This window comes from Agelaius phoeniceus, chromosome 1 (genome assembly GCF_051311805.1).
Source record: "Agelaius phoeniceus isolate bAgePho1 chromosome 1, bAgePho1.hap1, whole genome shotgun sequence".
NCBI classification, from domain to species: Eukaryota; Metazoa; Chordata; class Aves; order Passeriformes; family Icteridae; genus Agelaius; species Agelaius phoeniceus.
Genome location: NC_135265.1, coordinates 39,336,902 through 39,352,123, shown reverse-complemented (window position 1 = coordinate 39,352,123; position 15,222 = coordinate 39,336,902). Strand labels below are relative to the sequence as shown.

The following is a 15,222-nucleotide window of genomic DNA, read 5'->3' as shown; positions in this document are numbered from 1 at the left end:
TTACTAATAGTGGTGCCAAGAGTGAGACAAGTCTGTTGCTCTTCTCCTTTCTCAAAACATCTAACAGACAATTCTGCTGCCATCCGTGACTTCTCCAAGAATCTCCACTGCGCTATTCATTTCTTCCATGCCGGTACCATGTTTAGAAAAACAATGTTGAATTTCTTCCTGCTAATGCTGTTTCTAGCTCTGAGAAGCAGAAAAAATGTACTGTCTGTTTATCTGCATGTCTTTCAAATGAAATTGTATTGAATTTATACAGAGGTCTTACAGGATATTTGCCACCACTAGAAATTACTCAGAATGGACATTAGTGTTTGTGAGAACTGAATGTAAATCCACTTACTCCTTTTGCAGTGATGTCCATCTGAATTGTATCTTTTGAAAATACTACTGAAGGTCCAATCTTCCCAGTCTAACTGTTTCTAACCCCATTAGCTGTTAGAAGAAGTGTTAAAAATATGGAAAACTGTAATAGAAAGACAAAATATATGTATTGCACACTTTTGTTGCCAGTGATTTCTTGGAATAAGAATTTTCTATTCATGTTTCCTGTTCAATCACAAGAAGAGTTCCAGGTGTGTACTTCCCTTGACTCCCTTGGAGTCAATCTGTGGCAGTACTGAATATAATATTTAGGTAGCTTAAGTAGGTGTCACTTAATGCTTCTGATGCAAGAAATTGGCAGTGTGGTTGCATGTAAGGATGCCATTTTTAATGTCTGATTAGGAGTGCCCCTAAGAGATTGTGTGTTCTGCCAGATTGGAAACTTTATATTGGATAAAGTCACGAAACTCCAGGAAGGAGATGGACAGCAGTGATCACATGCATGACCTACTGTACATATTTAAGGAAGCAGTTTAGACAAGTGGTTTCCTGCTCCTCCAGTAGAACAAGTTGCCATTGCATGAGCAGCACTAACCAGCTTGTATAATTAATGAAATATCAAGGCATTTAATTCAAAAACAACTCTTGAGGAAGCTAACCAGGGATACTGAATTTTTGAGGATGTAGTTTATGCTATGCAAAGACTGTATTTTGTGAATAGCAGTAACCAGCAATAACAAGAAGCCATTGATCTTCATGATACATTTAGGGGAAAATTCTTCATCCCTTTGCTGCATCTTCTGCCCACTCTGTCAGCTCTGTGTAGTGTATGTGTTGCATGTGCAGAGGCAGGTGTGAGCAGAGTGGGGGCAGGATGGAGATAATAGCCTCTGCTAATCCCCCACTGGCACAGTGTCTATTAGGAGTCAGTGATGTAATTAGAGTTGAAACCCTGCTGTCTCTCATCTCTCAATGTCACATGGCCACCAGTCTATCCAAGCATAACTTGTTCATCATGGAGAAATATAGCCTGAATATAAATCTGCTCTTTTGCTGTCTTGTAGACTGGTTTGATACAACACTGAGATCTTAGCTCATTCCCCCACTCCCCTTCTGGAATATTGGCAGACTTGAGATGCCTGTATCCAGGAATGGCTTCCAAGTACTACTGCTTCCTTGTTTTAGAGAAGAGGATATGTACTCCTCTATAATTTGAGGTTCTCATAATTATTCTCAAATTAGGCCATACAAATACTTTTTGCCTTCTTTACTTTCTCCTGATTTACTCACCAGACTCCATAAAGTTTAAGCATTTTAAGCTCAGTTAACTTTAAGTGTTTTGTCTAATTTGGACTTTCTAGAGAGCCTCTGGAAGCATAGCCTTAGGAAGGCATTTGAATTTAAAGTGTTACTGAGCTGACCCTCAGTCATGTTAATTGCAGGAAGATGATGGCCACCCCTCTTTCAGAATCCCTTAACAGCCTTCTGCTGCCCTGAGTCTTGCTGGTTGCCCTCCAAGTGACTGGTGTCCCAAGTCCCCAAGCTGTACCGGCCCATACTGCTGTGAGGGATTCATAAAGACATTAACCTTCATGTCTAGCCTTATGTGTGGTGCTACAGATGGATTCAGCAAGCTAGTGGTAAGGGATCGTGTTACAGGCAGCTGCATCCAAAGGGCTCTTCTTCATTGCACTGAAAAATTCCACTCAGCTTGCAGTTGATGCAAAACTGGGAGGAGTGGCTGGAACACCAGATGGATGTGCTCCCCATTCAAAGCAACCTAGGCAGGCTAGAAAAATGGGATGAGAGGAATCTCTTGGAGTTCATCAAAGGCAAAGGCCAAATTCTGCATGAGGAGAGGAGTAATAAACACAGCAGTGCAGGCCCAACTGGCAGGAAACTGCTCTGCGCTGGAGTGCTTGGGGGTTCCTGGTGGGCAGCAAGTTGCATATAGGCCAGCAGTGTGTTCTTGAAGCAAGGGAGGTAAATGGCATCTGATCTGCTTTTGGAAAATCATCACCAGCAGCTTGAGTGATGTGATCCTTCCCTTCTGTTGAGCTCTAGTGAAACACATCTGCAATGTTTGGTCCAGTTCTGGGCTCCCCAATAGAAGAAAGACAAACATCCTGGAGTAAGCCTGGCAAAAGGCCACAGAGATGATGAACTGGAGCATCTCTTCTATGAGGAATAACTGAGAAAACTGGGACTCTTCATCTTGGAGCAGAGAAGGCTCAAAGGGGCATATCAGTGTGTGTGAATATCTGATCCCCCACACTGTAGAAGACAGGGCCAGACTCCTCTCAGTCCCCAGTGACAGAACTAGAGAAAATGAGCACAAATAGAAGTACAGGAAATTCCTTCTGAGAATAATAAAATAGTATTTTCTTGTCACTCTGAAGGTGACAGAGCAGAACACTTGCACAGATTGCCCAGAAAGGTTGTGGAGTCTCCATCCCTGGAGATACTCAAAAGCTGTCTGGGCATGGGCCTGGACAGCTGGCCCTGTGTTGAGCAGGGGTGTTGGAGTAGTTGACCTCCAGAAGTGGCTTCCAACTTCAGCCATTGTGGGACCCTGTGAAATGTTTATTACTCCACTAATCTTACATAGTTATACATATAGGTGCACTTTCCTCTCTCCCCTCAAAGGGAGTCTGAGATGTCTATGTTACATCTTCACAGTGAGATTTTTCAGAAGGTAAAGTTACAAACTGTAACTCCATTAGTTATGAGTCATGGAAACATTGATTTTGAAAGGTTTGTATTTTACCCTGTTAAAAAGTTGTCTGTGGTTACAAATACTTTTTGCTTGCCATCAGTATTGTTTTGGTTTTTTGCTCAAATTGAAAATATGTTTGTGTTTTCAGAACAAATGTCATTGTCGGAAAAGAACCAAGCATTGCCAATTTTTTTCACAGCAGGAATATTTTCACTGGCTGGATCTGGTAAACCACTTCTGAAGAGAAAATGTCATTCTAACACATACATGTACACACTCACACATACACACATATTTGAATGTCCACATATTTTGCTTTAAATTCAGGCTACGTTGAGTGTTCTTGTGGAACACATCCAGGTAGGCATGATCAATAAAACTTGGGCTATATGTTGCTTGTACCTTTCTGCTTTGAAACAAACCATCTGTCAGTAAATATTTCTTACTACCAAGTCCCCCAGTCACACTGAAACCTGCAGTCTCATCTACAGTATACAAGTATATTGAGGTTTTTTCTGATATATAGAACAGAAACATACTGTATGCCTTCACTGCTATTTTATTATTTCACATCAAATCTTTTGAAGTAATGAATATTTTCTGATGTAGGATTTCACTCAGGAGAGAGAAATCATGTTCCAACTTTTCCCTCTTGACCAGTAGACACTGAATCAGTCTGAGGAATAGAAAATCTTATAGGCTGTGTTTAAGTCTGTAAGAGTACAAACTTTTATTCAGGAAATTCGGTGAGTTCAGAAGTATGGCGCCGGTAGACAAGATCTGTGGTGGATTTTAATGTAATCTTTTTATATCAAATGTATCATATAATTTTGTATGGAGTTTACATGCCACATCCTCTTTTTCTTTGCAGGGTACATACCCAGTTACTTAGACAAGGATGAGCTATGTGTAGTATGCGGGGACAAAGCCACCGGATACCATTATCGCTGCATCACTTGCGAAGGTTGCAAGGTAAAGGGCATGGTGGGAAAGTGGGAATCAGAAATAGCTCTCCAGCTCCTCCATTATACAGACTTCCTGAACTGTGCTGTCAAATCAAATAAAGACAGATTAGAAGCTAATAAGAACATCCAGTACTGATGATAAGCCGCATCTGATCATGCTGCTGCTCTTCATATGCATAAGGAATATAGTTAGTTTTTGCCGTGTTTGCTTTTGAAAAGAAAACAAGAAATTTAGACTGGTGTTGCTGCTGTTTACCAGTTAGCTTTTGAATTTCCATTTTTTAATGTTTCTTTAGCCATGTTCTCAGCCAGGGTACAACAGCATGTTCCCAGCTACTCCACTGAAGCTGTTTATGCAATAGCTAAGGTTCTGCTTATGGCCATGAGATTAACAGTGTTCCAGTGCCTCTCACCATCCCTGTGAAGAAGCAAAAATCAAAATCCTTTCCACATGCTCATATTACAGTAACATCCATCAATTTGGGAAGCATTGACACCCAATTAAAATAGTTCCAAAAAGATTTTGACTTCTTTAACTTAAGCATATTGAAATGTGCTTTCAGCCCTAAAATGCATCTCCAAGACTTTGTGCAAAATTGAATTTAAAAATAGATTGCTTTGGGCAAGTAAATAAAAAAATGGAGTAACACAATCAGACACATCTTACATGATTTCACTTCCATGAATTTGCCTGAATAGCTTGAGATTCTGTAAGAAAGCTATTCTTTCCTGCAGAAAGTAAAAAAAAAAAAATTGTTTTTCTAAACAAATGGGACCACACATGTCTTGGGCTGGTGTCATGAGACTAAGCCATGAAAGTCTCATTTTGTTCACCCACAAAGTCTGGAACATTTGGATCTGATATTTTGGGTTTGGATTGGCTTTAGAGCTCCTCATTGCAGTAACTCTTGTGTTGAAGTAGTTCTTGTGGTTGTACATCATTTCCCTAAGTTACATTTATGAAATGAACAGAGACCTAAATATCCTATGTATAGCAGATTCATGGTAATACTCATAATGGCTTTATACATACACTTACATACAAAGTATAAAAAAGTACTTTTATCTTTAAAAAGAACTATGGAGCTGCACAAGTGGTTCTTTTACACATTTGCATCCTGAATACCAGATGATAACAATACATAACATGTATGGATGCAACTTAATTCAGATATAATGGGAAGTAAGCAGCACTGGGGCATTATGAAGTATACTTAGCTCCCAGCTGAACAGCTGTATCTGTTGCAAGTTTTCCTGCTCAGACTTTCATTAGTTCAAGTCAAGCAGTTCTTTTTATGCCTTCCAGCTATTTTAGAGACATATCATACAAATTTACTTTTATCTTCACATACAGTTCTTCTGTCTGATGTACAATTTAAAATAATGCTTATGCACACAAGGACCTGAGATAACAATTTGCAAAAAGTAATTATTTTCTTGAAGGAGCTGCATACACATTTCAAGCTGTATGATATATCAACAAAGTTACATGTTTTATCAATACACAATATATATAATAAATTTTCAATTAATTTGATGTTTACTAGTTGCTTCCACTCGAAGTCGCTTTAGTTTTGTAACAAGCATAATCAAGGCTGACAACCAAAGATTTGCTTTGGCAAGTGCTTTCATGAACTTCATCCTCACACATGATTTCTGAAGAGTAAATTGTGAGGAATTTAAACACAAATAAATGAGCAGTGAGTTCTGACATCACTGAAATATTTTTCCTGACTTTACCCATTGCATCTACTGCTATATAGGTGTGTAGCAAAGGAGTTTAGAAAGAGTTGCTCCCTACTATACAATGTGCTTTCTTTTATTGATGAGAATAACACTTCTGTGGTGAGGTGTTTGGACAGATATAGAGAGCAGCTTCCTTTACATCTATCTGGAGATGAACAAAGAAGGATTTTTTGCAATTTTTTTTTCTGAGAAATGCAAAGAAATGAGAAGGTGAAATGGGCTGTCTCAGCAGAGGTGATGGAGACCCTTGCCAACATAAAGCTACAGCTACATTAAGTCCTGTGCAAGGTTTAGAAAGCAGAAGTTCACTTGCTAAGATTCATTAGAGATTTTTCTATCTCTTGCTTCATAACTATTGATAACCCTGTGACCCTGGTTGTCCACAGCCATCCTAGGTCTTCAGGAAGGGGTGGAGCAGATCCTGTCTCTAGGAATTCATCACAGGGTTGAGAACAGAACTGGGTGTTCAGTAGATGAGAGTTTGAGATTTATTCCAAACCCCACATAAGGATATCTTGCCTGTGATTTCCTGGATTTTATCTTAACACAACTGGTCCCAGTCTTGCAAAGGCTCCCACACAAGCTTTATGCCACTCAGTTTAATTAATATTTCAGGTCTTACCGTAATTAAGGAAGAAAGAGTTGTACTCTTAGCTCAAGCTGAACCTCGTAAGATAAAACTCTAACGAGGACAAGGCTCTTCATTGTTTTCACAGGAGTTAGGAGTACAAGCTGAAATACAGACTTATCTGTACATGTTAATTCAACACTTTGTGTTAAAAGAAATTGCGCACTACTGTAAGATTTTACTGGGTATTATTTAACATGATTTAAAAACAGACCTTTCGCCTACTGAAGTGAAGAGACTATTCATTAGACAAAATCCCAGCTGAAGAGACTATTCACAAGGTAAAATCTCACTTGAATTTTGCCGTTGTTTTGACTAAAACCAAAGCCATTCTGAACAGCCTCAGTCAAACAGGACCAGAGTGTAAATGTGTTCTCTGTGTCAAGGTAATCCTGAGCTGCATTGCTGAATCTAGGCAGTCTCAAATAATGGTGAAACTTGAAATTAAAGTGAAGCCTAAATTTTCTGCTTTACAGCCTATCTTGTTCATATCTTGCAGTCTTGGGGAGTTTATCCAGCCCTTGCAAAAGTCAGTGAGAAAAGTCATGTTGAAATTAATACCAGGATTTTGTCCATAATGTTTAGAGATAACTTTTATCTGATTTCATCACCTACAGCAATGTTTTATGGGGCGTTTGAATGAGTGAATTCAGTGGGATTGTATTAGTTCATATGGTCTTAGGATCTGTTTAAATTTGCAAGATATATCTGTATTATGATAAGATAGATAGATAGATAGATAGATAGATAGATAGATAGATAGATAGACAGATAGACGAATCTTTGGTGGTCATGGGGCTTTTGGGGCTTTTGAAATTCTGTGGTAAATACAAATTAAATCTACTTCTCAGAAATACAAATAATTTATAAATTCAGGATCCTTTGAGTTTAGAACCAAACTCAAAGATTGTGTAGACTGTATTTGCAAAATCTTTTTCTTGCACAGATTTGGTTGGTTATTTGGCTTTTATGGAAATAAAGGAGTGGAACTGTCTGTCCTCAATCCTTTAATAGCACAAACACACCACCATTCTTACTATTTGCAGAAGCTGCTTTTTAACTAAAACTATGTGTATGCCTTTCAATATCCTTCAAAATGATTACAGAATTTGAAAAGGGGCTCAAAAATACTTCATATACAAGAAAAAAATTAACAGTAAAAAAATATGACTACAAGAAGACATGTACACAGTATTTGTGTCTCAAGACAGCACTACTTGCACCTTTACTTATCTAAGATGTCTATAAGTCTAATTGTTAAGGAAAATCAAGAGAAATGCCATACACTATAAACTGGTTTGAGAGCTTTGAGAACTTTTGGGAATGAAGTTTGTTATCTTGCATAGCTAGGTACATGCCTAACAAATCAAGCATCTCCCAATTTTTAAAATTTGCTCAGTGCTAATGCTTTCCTATGTACTTATTTCTTGCACCTAGGGTTTTTTTAGAAGAACCATTCAGAAGAACCTCCATCCAACCTATTCCTGTAAATATGAAGGAAAATGTGTGATAGACAAAGTAACAAGAAATCAGTGCCAGGAATGTCGCTTCAAAAAATGTATCTTTGTTGGCATGGCAACAGATTGTAAGTATATTTTCCTGGTTTTTCTTTATTTTATTTTTTTTTCAGTGTCTGTGTTTGCCTAAAGTATGTTGATTGATGAAGCTTGTTAAAGTAAAGTAGAAGTGCCAGCCCTTTTCTGGATTTAATAATACCAGGGAATCACACTCATTGCATTAAGCCACTTTCACAGGGCTGTAATTTTTTGTTTATCCTTCATCATGCTGCACCTTCTCCTGGCCTTGCCAAGCTGAGTAACAATAGGAATGTTCACTATTTGGAGGAGAGGAGGGAGAAATGCATCTGGATGGACACTTAGCTTGAGATAAAAACATCTTGTTTAGAAAATTCTGGAGGATGTGAAATTGAATGTCATTGTATGAGTCATGCTGCAGTTGTTTGTTTTATTTTTAGCCCTGAAGAAGTTATCTGCTGCAAAGATTTTGAGTCTTTTCTAAAGAACTAGAAAATATGGCTGTAAGATTAATCCTTAGGGGTCTTCTTTTCCTGCCATTGCACAGGGATTTACACCAATAACTTCAATTACTACAAATGGGAAGAAGTCACGTAAAGCCCCCCAGAAGTCATATGAATCCCCTTGTGCCTTCATGGTTGTTGCCAGTATAATCCTTTGCAGAAGAACTGACAGGAAAACAGGCCCAGTAAACAACAGAAGAATAGTCTAACTTAGTATTTTCATTGTTAATGTAATGTATAACACTGCCCTCTGTCTAGAGGGAAATAGAATAAAGGGGACAATTTCATTGTGGCCAGGTAGGACCTTCAGGAAAGGGGCTGGATGCCAGTGAAGTGGTGAGCAGAGAGCCCTGGGACCTGTGTATCTGGAGTCACTGGAAGTAATGGGGCTCTACAGGAACACCACTTGTGGGGATCAGGGAAAGAGCCAAAGGCATGTTGACCTATTTGTGTCGTGCTTCAGGCAGATGAGCCTTCTGTGAATAAGTGCTCCCACTTTCTTTGATCCATGTTACCCTCTGCTGGCATCCAAGTACATTTTCTGCACTTCAGAGCAGTGAGTGTGAGCATGCTGATATGACTTCAAAGAAAACAGAAGTGCATCTTTCCCAATATGGATTAGTCCAAGTCGATTATAGGAGCACTTGGACACCTCACAAAGCTTTTGCATATTATTTTTATTGGTGGAACAACCCCTTGAGGGCAATGGCAGTATACAAAGCATTACCAGGATGGTAAGTCACTCTTTGCTATCCAGGCTTCTGAGAAAATGAAGTTTGGAGGGAGAAGTAAGAGAACTGTCTCAACTGTGGGTCTTGCCAAGGTACTTCCTTACTGATTAGTAAAGGTGTTTGTAAGCAACTGGTACCTCAGGCACACAAAAGACCAAAGTTCTGGCAGTCTTATGAACTTCCTGTCATTTTTGTCTGTTTTTTCCCCTGCTAGTGGTGTTGGATGACAGCAAGAGGTTGGCAAAGAGGAAGCTGATAGAAGAAAATCGAGAGAAGAGACGTCGGGAAGAGCTGCAGAAAACCATTGGGCACAAACCAGAGCCAACAGATGAGGAATGGGAGCTCATCAAAATTGTTACTGAAGCACATGTGGCCACCAATGCACAAGGAAGCCACTGGAAGCAGAAAAGGAAATTTCTGGTAAGGGCTGTAGCCTTATATGCTGTTCTTAGGGCCAGGTTCTGTTATTTCTTCTGCAGTGCCTTCCCAGCATTGCAACCCCTACGAGATTTTATTGCCAGTGTACTGACGTTTGTGAAAAAAGGATGATTTTGCGTAGTTATTGCTTCATTTTTCGTGCCTGAACCCCTCAGTGTTTGATCAGACCATGTATTTCAAAAGAATAAACAGTGTGTTGCTATGTTAAGGCTTACTTAGTTGGATACTTTTATTGTGCTGTGATAAGAAAAAGTAGAAAAGTTGTTTCTCTCCTGATTGAGAACAGAAGCGGTCTATAATACATACTGTATTTTTTTAATATATTCTATCTTGGGATAGTTGGCTTTACTAGGGACTTCATAAAACATATTGAAAGTGTTAAAACAATATAAAGTTCTAGATGAAAGCTGGTACTTTTGGTTAATAACTCAGGGGTTTTGCCTCTTTTGGTTAATGGTGGATACAGTAATGAAAATAAATTATGCAAGGAAAATTAATTTCAGTGAGAACAGGATGATGCATACACTATACCATTGGGCTTGCAGCCTACAAAACAACTTGGATTTTCATCCTATAACTAAGGGTCAGAAAATAAACGTTGATTTATGATGCTTGAGCTTAAAAAAGGATTTATTTGATTTTTCTAAATCGATTTTTAAGGGAAATAAGTGCAGAATGCAAAATGCTTCTACCACACAAAAGAGGGATTAGAGACTGCATTTCAGAAATACACAGGAGTCTTTAACAGTCAGAGTATACTAAATCAGATAGAGCACACTCATCCTTTTGCAAGCCTAGGCTCCTACTGCGTAATTCACCATGGGAATTTCAACTCACTGTTGAATTGCTCAGAGAAATTATGTATTCAAAGCAGCTGATCTCTTTTATAATGTTAGGGTTTTTTTAATGCCAGTGACGCCATCAAAATTTCTATATGAATGGCTTGTGTTCATAGACTCTACAGTCAGGAAACCACAGTCATCACTGGCAAGAACCAAGAGAGCACTTTCCAGAGGTGTTGCAGAGCAAGGTGTGAGCAGACCAAGAAGCAGCTGCAGTAGTACTTTTGGTTGCTTAAACAGGAGTGCTGTTCTTCAGGTATCAGCTGATTTGGGATAAAAGCTAGGGAGCTGGGGGTTGGGGCTGGGAATGAGCTGTTGAAGAGCAGGAGAAGCTGACAGTCTGCCCCAGGAGCTATGGATCTGTCCTTATGTGGCTGAGGCTGGTTCTTTGATGAGAGGGACTTTATGGGATCCATTTTACCTCTTCTCCTGTTGAGTTAGGTGGAAGGGGCTCCCCTCCAGTGCGTTAGCTTTAGCTGGCTCTCCTGACTTCCTTTGCCTTTCCCAAGAAAATGCTGTGCTCTTCCTTTTTCTCCATAACAATGGTTCGCGTGGGTTTAAGCATTTGGTCTTTTTTGCTTGGAAGGGATGAAGTTTGTTTATCATGAGCACACAGACAATGTGGTTTAGTTACCCAAGATTCAGGGAGGGAGAGAGCCTAGAAATGAGTTTTTTTGAGTTTTTTAGTAGAAACCATCAGATAATTGAGCCCAGTCTTCTTCATTGTTCCTTTACAATTGGTGCTTGCTTTATTAACACATTGCTGAGTTTTTTTCTTATAAGACGTTAGATTTGGATTTAGATTAGTTACAGAAGGATCTTTTATGATGTGTTTCTTTAAAAAAGTGGTTGAACACAAGTTTTTATTACAGACAGCACTTTCAGCACCTCCCATGTGTCTTATATAAATATCATGGGGCCCATCAGTCTTAAAGGTCTGTTTCTCTGGGTTTTATCTAGTTTTTGACCTTAATGTGAACAGAATGAAACCTCTGCATGGTGTTTGGTAGGTGCTTGTAATTGCAAAGCCACACTTTAAAAAAAAAAAAAAAACAGCTTTGATGTGCCTGTTTTTAAAATACATGGTGACATTGACCAGCTGCATAAAAACCAAGTGAACAAGTGCAGTTGGAATAAAAAACACTCATTACAGATTCTGCTTGAAACTATTTCATTGAAATCCTCAAAATATGATTTGTTTTTCATTTGGAGAAGCCTTGAGCTGAAATCATGCAACAGGCAATTTTCAACCAAAATTTTACACAGATGAGTTCAAATTCCATTTACATTATCCAGGCCACCTTTAGGTTAGCCTGTTCTTTCTTGCTCATAAGTTGTTTTAGCTTTGCACATAAGTTGTTTTAGCCTTTTGGAAACTGGCCTTGGCAATTGCCTGGGGGGCCGTGTGATACCTGGCAATCTGTTCTGGGGAGACTTTCCAAGCTTTGAGTGGGTAAAGAGCCTAATTCTGCAAAGCATGCAGCATCTTCTCAAGGTAACATGTCTCCTCAACTCTTCTTTGCTTTTAGAGAAACTTGAGAGCTTTCAGCTGAGAGCTTTCCTGTTAGGAAAAACGTGCCTATGTTTTTAAGCAAAAGATGCATGTGCAGCACCCATAAAATACATAGATACAGACACAAGGAAGAAACTGTGTGCACAACAGCCCAGCTGTCCACAAAGAATGGGTAGAAGCATACCAGTCACCCATTTCTCTGTGCAGTCACTTCTTTCACAAATGCCTTACAAATGAATTCACATTTTGTGACATAAACTGACTTCACTTATAAAGCAAATAGTGTTGCTTTTTATTTTAGTCTCTTCCATACCAAGTAGGACTTTTTGGAGTATAAAATAGTTGCTCTAAGACAGACCGCTCCTTTAAATGTCTTTGTTTATATCCTTAGCCAGAAGATATTGGGCAGGCACCAATAGTTAATGCCCCAGAAGGTGGGAAAGTGGATTTAGAAGCCTTCAGCCAGTTTACAAAAATTATCACACCAGCGATTACAAGAGTGGTGGATTTTGCCAAAAAGTTGCCTATGTTTTGTGAGGTAAGAAGACTTTCTTGCACTCCTCATTTATATGCCTGTTGTTAAAAGCTACTCAAAATACTTTAGCATGGAACTTAAAAATTCAATGTGTCTAAAATTAAAAAATTAAAGACACTCAAAATCAATGGAACTAGAATAATCTGTATTTTCATGAATTTTCTTTTTCCTGTGATAATTGAAAGCCTGAGTTTGTTAATCTGGAAGTCATTGTGGTTTATTGGGGACTCAAATATGTCTTTAGAGGTGGCCTTGAACAAAGTAAACTAACAAAAAGATACTGTCTAGAAGCATTGCTGATATATTTAATAAAATCTTCCAGCACATGGTTCCCTATGTATCTTCTGGTTCCTTGGCAGGTACAGTATTGTGGAGTTAGGTCTAGACAGTAAAAAATTCTTGAAATTCAGGAAAGCGCCCCTGTACAGGAGTGGCACTTACCTTACTGGGTTCCCTAGGCTTGGTTTTTCTGAATGGGGAGGTTGTGCATAAAAGAGTCTGTGAAAGCAGTGGATTGTCATTCCAAGTAGATACTCATATGTAAATATACAGTAAATAGACTCAAAGGCTTGGTTGCACATAAGGAATACAGAGGCCTTATGCTGATCTCATTTGTACCAAGGTATCATTTTTATTGTAGGAGCAGATGCAATGGCTGATTATATTTTTTTCCTCCAATTCAATAAATGGTATCAGAACTGCAGCCTGAAATAATATTTCAGTCTTAATAATCTAAATAATTTTCATAGAACCACAGAAAGATTTGTGTTGGAAGGGACCTTAAAAATCATCCAGTTCCAACCCCCCTGCCGTCAGCAGGAACACGTTCCATTTCATCCTTTGAGGTCAACACCCTACCAGAAAGGAAGGGTAAGGCAGCCATCAAATTTTACTCTACTGTGGCTGACAGCTTTATTTTAAAGTCAGTCAGGCAGTGCTATATGTGTTCTCTGGCAAGTACAGAACAAGAAGAGGTAAATATCAATACTAGTCACAGTGTAAATATCTCATCCTGGCCAGCCTCTGCATTGGCACCATCAGTCAAGGAAGCATGAAATGCAGCCAAGCATGAAGATTTTAAAATACAAGGAATATGTCCATAGCTCATGAGCATTTAGTGTCTGAGGGAATCAGTCTCCTCTGATCTGGCATTTGTTGGTGGGAAATTGCAGTAACATACCAAGGTAGTCTTTTTAATTTAGAGAGCTCTGCCAGTCACACACAGACCCCAGTGCACATCTGACATCTCCTACCCCTCCTGGCTACTATGGACCCACTTGTGTCAGAGCTAGGATGAAGCATGGATGAAGAAGTCAAGGCATCATTCAGCATGATGTCTCTATGTTATGTGGCTCAGCTGGCCAGACTTTGTTTACAGCTGAGCCACTGTGTAACCCTGACACCTGCCCATGTACAGCAAGATCTGATGGCTGGGTGAGGGACAACTCCTCATGAACACAAAGGAGTAGGACAGCTGTTCTCTGAGTTGTCATATAGCACTTCCTGTATCATGAAGAAAATTACAAATGTTTGCTTCTTTTTGAAGGGGCACCCTCCTGTTAACTTTGTTTCCATTATGATTTTTAACCCGTACCTTTTTCTTAGAAGCAACACTGTGTGGGCTGTAGATTTTTTGCAGGAAAAAATACTTCTTTCTTCCATAGGACCTGCAGAGCATTTAAACATTAACTCATTTCATAATTCCAGAAGCTGTCTGAGAATGCAGTAAATCTCTATGAAAGAGGGACATGATAGGGAACATCCGTGGCCACTTATATTTTCATGGCTACTTTTCCTTCTTTTTCACATCTTTGGACACATGTAGAAGCCAGCAAAGCACTGAGTGCCCAGCTTAGCTTGTGTGCACCCATTGCCCCCCCCCCCCCCCCCCAAACCAAGTATCCAATCCCAGACTAATCAAAGTGTAAGGAAAACTTGATTTGCTTCTCAGCATCTCTCCTGTTATTTCCTTCCTGCTTTTCTTTCTGCTTAGAAGATGAAGATTGAGGGGAAAGTAATAAGTTTAATGTGAGTTTTAAATGTCAAGACATCAGTGGTTCCACAGTGGGTGAAGCTGTGTGAATACTCTTTGAGGTCACTCAGCTCAGCTCAGTTCCATGGTGCTGCATGGCACGTGTCCTGCAGAGGTGAGCCCTTCAGGTTCTGCCTTGTGCCTTTTCTCCCTGCAGAGAGAGAGGAAAGGAAACATGGCAGAGTTTCAGTCACATTTATTGATCCTGCTACTGGAAGATGCTCTGGTAGCAACACTCAAGTGATGAATGTAGGTAGCATTAAAATCTGCACAGCTGGTAGTAGAACTGATGTTCAAGCCTCATGTCTCTAGTAACTCCTGCTACTGGCAGATAAGACCTGAGGCCTGGCATCTGTGAAACAGGTGTCCCATGTATCCTTCAGAATTAGAAAAGCAGGTGAAAGACAGGCATAGTCAGACTGCCACTACCATAAAGATGTTTTAAGAAGGATCAAGTAGAAAGAATCGCATTCATTTCATGGCTCACAGCTGAGCTTCACAAAATAAAACAGCTGAAGCATCACAAAATATCCTCTCTACTGTTACCTGTTTCTTTTCTGCTATTCTTCCTTCTATTTAGAGGCTTGGTGTTTTTTTCAATTCTCTTTTCTTGTCCCTTCTCTCTGCCTTTCTTTCATGTTCTTTTTTTCACTTCCATTGCTTTTTCCAGTATCTCTTCATGGTTCCTCTCACATATCTATTCTCATTTTA

The 15,222-nt window shown here is 39.3% G+C and overlaps 1 protein-coding gene across 12 annotated transcripts in view; it reads left to right on the top strand.

The window, feature by feature from the left end:
- Nucleotides 1-15,222, top strand: part of THRB (thyroid hormone receptor beta) — a 169,520-nt gene that overhangs the window by 145,755 nt on the left and 8,543 nt on the right. For all 12 annotated transcript variants that reach the window (XM_077176800.1, XM_077176764.1, XM_077176777.1 and 9 more), the window contains 4 exons: nucleotides 3,915-4,015; nucleotides 7,820-7,967; nucleotides 9,366-9,571; nucleotides 12,336-12,482. In XM_077176800.1, the coding sequence (XP_077032915.1) occupies nucleotides 3,915-4,015; nucleotides 7,820-7,967; nucleotides 9,366-9,571; nucleotides 12,336-12,482 (602 nt within the window). The remainder of the gene's footprint in view (nucleotides 1-3,914; nucleotides 4,016-7,819; nucleotides 7,968-9,365; nucleotides 9,572-12,335; nucleotides 12,483-15,222) is intronic.